The sequence below is a fragment of the Elephantulus edwardii genome, unplaced genomic scaffold (assembly GCF_000299155.1).
Source record: "Elephantulus edwardii isolate Elephantulus edwardi_28Jun2011 unplaced genomic scaffold, EleEdw1.0 scaffold00165, whole genome shotgun sequence".
NCBI classification, from domain to species: domain Eukaryota; kingdom Metazoa; phylum Chordata; class Mammalia; order Macroscelidea; family Macroscelididae; genus Elephantulus; species Elephantulus edwardii.
The window spans coordinates 1,550,624-1,559,629 of NW_006399915.1; the positions used below are offsets into that span (position 1 = coordinate 1,550,624).

Genomic DNA, 9,006 nt, shown 5'->3' on the forward strand with positions numbered 1-9,006 from the left:
TTAAAGGTTTTACTTGCTAGATGATTGAAAGACAAGATAACTTGTGAATGCTCTGAAACTTGCTGGGTGATTAAGGAAAACGAGAGGCTTCTTGCATTTGTGATGCTGAACTTAGCCTGGATGTTCACTAAATGAGGAGTTATGCGTTGTTAATCAGGCTGTGACTACTGGATTAAAACTGAACTTGCATTGTACGATATTCTTTGTCTCCCCTACTCACTATTCTATTTTCCTAATTAACTTCACAACTGTGATTAAAGTCTGTGAGTCAAGTTGCAACAAACATTGGACCCAATGATTCATAGAAATAGGTGCAGGAGCATTTGGGGTGACATGTCTGACAGTGTAGATATTTGTATGGTGCTATGAATATTATTGATGGGCACAATGCCCCTTTATGAAGTGGGTTGAAGTCAGACTCAGAGATCCCACATTGTATCTACTCCTTTCACAGGCTTACTTTAGTGTTTCTCCTGCTTTGGGAGATCCTGGAAGGGGTGAAATCCTCACTAGCTTTTTAAAAATAACTTCCTTTCAGAGTTTTTCTAAGCATTTACATAACCCATTTGATGGAGAGAGAGGGAAGAATATGGGAAATCATATAAAAATAACTGCTTGAATGTGAAAGATTCTTCACCAATTTTCATCTCCAAACACCAACTCAAGTCACAGATACTAAAGAAAAGTGGAAAAACAGGGAACTCATGCAATATTATTCAAAATGGGTGGCCCTGGAGGACATTATACTGAGTGAAATACCTCAGTCACAAAAGGACAAATACTGCATAGAGCTACTGCTGTAAAATAGGACTGACATCAGGGTTGTGGGGGGACTGAGAAAGATGGCATAAATAATGTATACTGCGTTGAAACAGATGAGGGAGAAAACTGTTTAAAAGAGATATGTGATTAGGTATTACTGTTATGACAGGAGTCCAGAATGAAGGCTACATAGTGGAGTGGACTTGGAGGCAGGGATTGTATAACAATGAAAGAATTTTTCTTTCACCTTTCAAAGAGAAGAGTGAATTATGGGGAGGGAGGGGTGGGCAGGGAGAAAAGTGCATCAATAAATGAATGAAAATCCTCATTCTCTGTAAACTTTCATTAAAATTAATAATAATAAAAAATTCACATACTTTCTGTGTATTTATTGTATGCCAGGCAATGTGGTAAGACATTTTTTGTACTTATAGTTTATACTATGTCCTAATACTCAATTTCAAGCTAAATATTACAGTTCATCAATTAATACTGAAGGAATTAAAATGGTGTGATCATGATCACAAAGCTAGCTAGTGACTACAATGGGATTTTCATTTATGTCTGTTTAATTTCAATGTATAACAACGACAACGACAAAGAGACAGCTACGTTGGCCTAGTGGAAAGGAAGTGGGAAGGAAGTTATGCTACCAAGCGGAAGGTGGGTGATTTTCATTTGCGGCCCTCAGCCAGGTTGAAATTGTTTTCCTGTAAAACGTTCTTCTAGGTGGTATAGCACTGGTCTGTGCGTTGCTGTAGAGAGGTGGTACTTTCCAGCTACACCCTCCACCAGGATAACCCTTCCCATCTGCCAAGTCCCTTCAGAAAATATCTTCCATTGTCCAACCCATGATCTGACAGCTTGTATCTTAAGCTTTCTTGGCTTCTGTGATTCCAAACACGTCAACTGCTGACATTTTTTTTTCTTTTGACCAGTGTCTCTTAAGTTTAGTTGTACTGTCTCCAAGGGAAGGTGACTTGGTGGCACATAACAACAACAACAAATAGAGATAATGCATCAGTCTGTCATGTATTAAAGTGCTATGGAATCAAACCAATCACAAAATAGCATGGGAGATTATTCATCCTTCTCCCGTGAAGCAGCTGGTGGATTTGAACCATGTGCCTTTGGGATTACAGCACAGTTTTTACCACTAGGTCACCAATAAACAACATTTTGGCAGAGAGAAAAAAAGGATATGATTGTTAATGACTTCATCTTACCTGAACCCACAATCAGTACACTTAGTACTCAAAGGTCTGCAGTCAGGGACCTTTCCAAATCGTTCAAAAGCAATGATGTTATCTGGGGACTCAGCTGTGCCTGATTCAGTCTATGGTCTTTTCAAATATTTGCTATACATCTGAGAACTGTACAATGAGAAAGGATGACAAAAGAATTGATGCTTTTGAACTATGATTTTGGAAAAGAGTGGTAAATATCACATGGACTCTCAGCAGAACAAACAGATGTTTGGAGAAGTTGAAGTAAGAGTGCTCCTTGAAGGCAAAAATGAGGAAACTTCATTTCACATACTCTGGACGTGTTTCTAGGAGAGGTTATTTCTTGGAGAGGGACATCACGCTTAGAAAGGTGGAGGGACAGTGAGGGAGGGGAAGATCCTCAACTAGGTTGACTGACACCAAGACTGCACCAATGTGAGTGTGTCAGAGATTGTATGGATGGCACAGGATGAGACAGATTTCCAATCTCTTATTCATAGGATTGCTTTGAGTTTAGTTGACTAGAAGCCACTTAACAACAATGATAGGCAATCAGACCTCCCTTCAACAAGGGAATTAACCTCCAAATAAACTTGCCTGAAAATGGTGGGCAATACATGTCCCAAGAGTCATGAAAGGAGGGGAGCTCTGGTGGCCTAGTGGGAAGAAGCTGCACTGCAATCCCAGAGGCATGCAGTTCAAATCCACCAGAAGCTCTGCCGGAGAGGGAGGGGCAATCTCCTCCTGTACCAGTCAGATCCGATTTGACGATACATACACACAAATAATAAAATATAAATAAATTAAAAAAAAAGAGTAATGAAAGGGTTAAAAGGTGGAGTTAGGCAAAGAGAAAAGAAAACAATTACAAAAGTTCAGGTCCTCAGACTTGGAGACCCCTTGTGTCTGTGGGTTTTGGCTGTAATCGTGTGGGAAGGAACCCTGGCGCTATCCTTGGGCTGCTACCCTACATGTTGGAGGCTGAAACCCTCCAGTGGCTGCTCAAAGAAAATTCACAAGTCTCCTTTGATAAAAATTCACAGCCTTGGGAAGTCAAGGGACTTACTAAGTATAGGAATCAACCTAATACAGGATTTTATTTTTCTTTCTTTTTTAAAAAAGGTGAATCACATCACAAAAATTGTTGATACGTGTCTTCCTGTCAGATCTGACTCAGATATGAGCTTCCAGAAGGTTTTCAGAGATTCTCCATCTTCTCCCTTGAAGCAGCTGGTGGCTTCAAACTACTCACCTGTGTATTGTCAGCGCAGCTCCTTGTTTTCTTTACCTGAGAGGATGTGGTGTTTGGGGATTTTATTTGTCTGAGTCAGCCAGGTGTTGCCATTGAAGTTCATGGACCCTCATAGTTGATCCTTCAGAGGGCATTTAGAAGCTCTGAACAGCACCAGATGTTCCTTCTCCAATGAATCTGCAGGCAGATTCGGCCAGAGACACATAGCTCTTTGATTATCAGTCCAGTTGCCTCAGTGTGGTGCTTCCAGGGATCCCTGGGAGAGGAGTGGGGTAGGGAGGGAAAGTAGGAGAGGGAGGAACGGAAAGAGAGATAAGAGAGAAAGGAGGAAATCAGAATTGATCACCTTCCTGGGTAATAGGGAGAATACATTTGCGTATAAAAAGAGAAACGTAGAAAGCCTGCAGGTGAAAAGAAGTAAAAGCACTTTGCCATTGCTGGCATTCTCATTTCCTGTGTGTTCTTGGAAACGGCATCTGCAAATAACCATACCGACGAAAACGTAAGTTCATGTCACTCGGCATGACTTTCCTCGTGGGTTCTCTCTTCAAAATCTTTGAGGGGCTGGGATTACATTCCTCACTTTCAGGGGATCTGACTTTACTCCTACTCTCTGGTGGAGAGAAGCGTCTGTCTCAGCGCTGCACTGGTCTAAACAATTTGCGGCTTTTGCCTGTCTCCTGTTGTGCCTTTGCATACCCTTGAGCGGGAGTGAAAGAAATAAAGTGCCTTGGTAATAGTTCAAAGGAAGAGATTTCGTTATAGCAAAGACAAGGAGTATACAAGGTAGACAAGAGGAAAGTGGGGACACACGGAAGATCTTGGGTGAAAAGAAGGTGGGAGATTAAGTCAAGGTGATCCATTGATTTCTCCAAGAGCAAGAATAACATCCTCAATGACTTTGGTGTGGAATGGACTTTCACCTCGGTTTGGTTTATGGTAGTCTGGAAGAGAAACAGGTAATAAAGTGTTACTACACTAGCCTAGAAAATTGATTTGACTAATATTAGGGGCAAGATGGTGGACAAGTCCCCTACCTGCTTTGAACCCCATTTATTACCGAAATCATTATTATGCAATCTAGGTAAAGGACTGTTTTATTCCTTAGCTCACAAACTAAATGTATTGGGAGTGCTTTGAAACACTGGTTTACGACGACAAAACTGCTATATTCAAGTCCAGAGTTTGAGAGCCAAGGGGAGCTAATGAAGAGATTTAAATGGGTTGGGGGAAGGGTAAAACAGCATGAGACCAATTTCGCTATTCTTCCCTGAGAGTATTGCAGTGGAGTGGAATATTGGAGTCAAGTTTACTCAGCCTGGTGTTTGAGTGGAAAAGACAGGTTTTAAAATACGTGTTACTCAGCGGTGTTGATAATTTAAGTTCTGAGATGTTTTTCCCTAGTTGTGGAATAGAAAAAGTACTCCATTTCTAGGACCTTTGGGACATTATACGGAGTTAGGCAGTTAATCCTCTCTGCCTGTTCAAACAACCAGTGTCTGAGGATCCGATAGAGGTAGGTTTTTGGAGACCATAAATCTTAGGAGAAGAGACTGCTGGTAGTTCTTTGAAGCTGTTGGTGAATTGGAACTTGACTGCACTTGATTTGGCAGCACAACTCCCCATTCACTAGGCCATCAGAGCTATCAACAATTATGCATTCTTTCCTACTTTACCACTTCCTCTTTCATTGCTTCCACCACTACATATTGAGTGCCTACTGTGCAAGGCTTTGTTAATGTCTGTGAATGGAGAGTAGGAAAAATGATTATATTATTTTAGGGCTAAACTAAGACAATAACAGAGCTGTTGAGATTGGCAAGAACCGGGATGCTCAGGAATTTGTAAATGACAAGAGGAAACGTTGTGTTTAAACTGAACACAAATGATTGAAAACTCATTGAAGAATTTTTTAAACTATGGGGAGGGAGAAAGAACAGAGGTAAGATGCACTGGGATCACTAACACTCTCTGAAGTCCAGTTATAAACTCAAGTGGACTTCGGAGGCCATTTATTAAATAGCAATGGAATGAGACTGCTTAACTTTATCTGCCAATCTGAGAGTGGTTTGGAAGAGATTGCCGGCATTTCTCCCAGAAAGCAACTGTTGGATTCAAAGTGTTAAGTTTTCTCGAGTCTGGTGATGTCTGAATGAGCTGGAGGCTTGCCTTCTTTTCTTTAATTTTTATTTTATATTGGTTTGCTTTAAAAGTTCATTTACATTGTGTTTCACACAGTCATTCCCATTCATTGTGTTCTATAAAGTTAATCATCATTGAACTATGCCCACCATTACCCCACCTTTCCAGATTTGATTCCCTGCTGGATCTCTCATTTCCTTTACCCTCTTCCTCCACCCTCCAAATTGTGTGACCCTATAATTTCCCCCTTCTCATCTTCATCACTCTGCTTCCACCCTTGCCCTCTTCAATCCCCATGCACATTTTACTAGTTCTTCTATTTTTACAATAGTCTTCTGCAATACTTGAGTTAGCTTACTCAGAATAATGGTCTCCAGTCTCTCTCAACTTACATAGTAATTTTTGAAATTGTTGTTCATGGGTGCTGCATAGTATCGCATCATGTGAATGTGCCACAATTTCTCAAGTCATTCAATTGTGGTTGGACATTTGGGCCCTTTCCGTGATCTTGTAATTATGGATAATACTTCTGTGAATGCTGGTGTACAAATCTCTATTTGTCTCAGATCTAACTTCCTCTCAGTTTTAAATTTCTAGCAGTGGAATAGCTTGAGTATGCAATTTCTATGGAGCTCTGGTGGTCTGGTGTAAGAAACTGCTGGAATTTCAAAACCTTGCCTTCTTATCTAGACTGGCACAGAATACAGTACCTCAATCAAGCACATGATTTAAAGAGGGAAAGGAAACTTGAAAATAACAAAATCTATGTGATTCAGAGCAAACCTAGCAATTCTTCCATTAACGTTTTCCATCCTGGGTGAAGGGAGGGATGGGTAAAGGAAAAGGGTAAGATCTGGTGTGAAAAACAATGTATATGAACTTCATGAAGCTTTCTAAGGGGTCTCCAGTGTGTGATTCCTTGGTTTGGAGAGAGAGAGACCACTAAAATATGAGAAAGAGAGAGAGAAGACCACTAAAATACCATGCCAGGAAATTAATAGACATATTGCCATGGGAAAGTTTGCTTTTGGAAACCTCAGAAGGGGATGCTCTGAAGAGCAATGGTATGTCACTCTGGAGACCAAGATTTCCTTGATACAGGCCATGGTCTTTGCAATCACTTGCTATCCATCAGAGGTTTGGACAATGACTAGAGAGGATAGAAAGAGAATTGATGCCTTTGAGCTGTGGTGTTGGATAAGACTATTAAATATGCCATGGACTGCAAAGAAAATGAACAGGTTCATCCTGGAGAGGGTTGAACAGGCTGCTCCTTGGAGGCAAAGATTCTGAAGCTTTGTCTGACATACATCGGACATATTGCAAGGAGGGACCAGTCCTAAAAGAAGGATGTCATGCTTTGGAAGGTGGAGGGACAGCACAGGAGAGGAAGACCCTCTAAGAAATGGTTTGATTCAGTGACTGGGGTAATGGGTGTAAGTGTGTCAGAGACAGTGAGATTGGCACACTGAAAGAACTGGGTGTAGGGCTTTTGCAACTCAATGGCAAGTAACAATAACAAGGTTGATTAGGGCAGGTTTGTATAGTAAGAGTCTTAGGAGAAGGAAGGGATGGACCTTACATTGTGGTTTACTGGGTGGGTCTTTAGTGGGTATTTAGGGAAGGAAGGGAGGGGCACTGATCAACAGATCTGAACCTTGCCCTATCCTGCACCAGTCTCCTGATTCATCCTGCTTAAGTACACTGTGGCAGTCACTGTGTCAGCCCATCTCAGCAAGGGGTTTCCTTTCTTTCAATGACCTTCTGTTTTTCTCAACAACTTGTCTTTCTCCACAGACTGGTTCCTCCTGGCAATGAGAGTAAAGTAACTGAGTTGAAGTCTCACCATTCTGGCCTCCAAAGAGCTCTCTGGTTGCATTTCCTTCAAGACAAATTTGCTTGTTCTTTTGACAGTCCCTGTTATTCAACACTCTCCAAAATCACAATTCAAAGGCATCAATTGTTCTTTAGTTTTCTTTATTCATTGTGTAACTTTCAAATGCATAGGAAGCAATTGAAAATGGGTGAGATATACAGTCTCTGAAAACCCTCTGAAGGGTCAACTAAGAGTTGCTTCTGATTTGACAACAATAGTTTTTTATTCATTCAAAGTATAGACTCAGTAAAAGAAAGGAAGGCTCTCAACAAGATGGATACACAGTGACGACAAAAAGGGGCTTGAGGATGGTAGAAATCATGATGGTGCAGGGCTGAGTAAAGTTCTGGTCTGTTGTTCAGAGTATCACTAGGAGGAGTGGTCAACTTGATGACATCCCACAACAGTATTACTGATAAAGGAGGCCTTGTGATGAGGTGCACAAGGCTCTGGGCTTTTAACCAAAAGGTATTTTCAGAGTCCAGAGCAAAAGCTGTATAGTAGAGTGGATCTGGGGGGAGGGATTGTAAAACAATGAAAGAATTTTTCTTTTACTTTTCCAAGAGGGTGGTATATGAGGGGGGAGAGTTTGGGAGAAAAGTGCAACAATGGGTGAATGGAAATCCAAAGTCTCTGTAAATTTTCATTGAAATTAATAATAAATTTTAAAAAAAGAAAAAAAAAAGATATTTTTAGTGGTTTGAATCCACCAGTTGCTCAGCAGGGGAAAGGTAGGCAGTTTCTGCCTGTAAAGATTTTATAGTCTTGGAATGATGGAAGGCACTGTGAGCCAGCATCAACAAGTCAGGGCAGTGGTTTTGGGTTTACTCATTAGTTGGGAGCCATTGTCATGGGGGGCTGATAATAAGAGGGTCAGTAGTTTAAATCCACCTACTGCTCAGAGGGGAAGAAAGATGAGAGAGATTTTTCCCCTTAAGATTTGTATCCTTGGAAATTTGATGAAGGTCACAATGAGCATGAATCAATTTGAAGTCAATTTGTTTAATTTTTATGTTGCATTTGTTAGTTTTGTGCAAATGCAATTTAGTTGTGTGGCATTCAAGGAGAAAAAATGACTGACAAATCTTCTCTTTCCAGAACTTATTTAACATGAACTTAGTTGAAGAATGTTCAATGATTACATTATCTCTAGCAACAGAGGAATATACAGAAACAGATCAGACGAGTATTTCTCCTATGGCCGATGTCAAAGTGAAGAAGCCCAAGAACCACAGTAAAGGTATGAAGGCAGGGATTGCTCAGTGCTGCACCCATACACCCTTCACTCTAGAGCACTCAGCTGAAGTCTTACCTTCTCTGTGCACCCATATATTAACTCCAGAAGAGTTCCCAAGCTTGCGTACTTCACCGTGATGGTGCCTTGATTTTAAGACCTAAGAGGTGCATGGAGTGCTCTGGATAGAACATCAGGTAACAAGATGAATTAAAATTCTCTTATAGAGAGAAAGAATTTTGAAAAACAGCTAACATTTACTTGGTAATTACCAATTAAGTATCTAGCAGCTCTTTTTTTTTTCAGCTATTTGTATTTCTTTATTCTTAAACAATACTAGAAAAATGGTACCTGAAAAACAAAATGTAATTGTGTTATACAGCAACTTTTGGTAGGAAAACACCACTTGGTTTAAAATTAGACTTTTAAGTATGTTACAATTTTTTGTAAAATTTTTTTCTTATTAATTTCAATGAAAATTTAGAGACTTTGGGTTTCCATTCATTCATTGTCT

General features: G+C 40.3%; 1 protein-coding gene across 1 annotated transcript in view; it reads left to right on the forward strand.

Moving 5' to 3' along the window:
- Positions 1-8,368: 8,368 nt before the first annotated feature.
- Positions 8,369-9,006, forward strand: part of LOC102863424 (developmental pluripotency-associated protein 2-like) — a 10,996-nt gene continuing 10,358 nt past the window's right edge. Inside the window, exon 1 of the mRNA XM_006895352.1 lies at positions 8,369-8,498. Coding sequence (XP_006895414.1) covers positions 8,369-8,498 — 130 coding nt within the window. The remainder of the gene's footprint in view (positions 8,499-9,006) is intronic.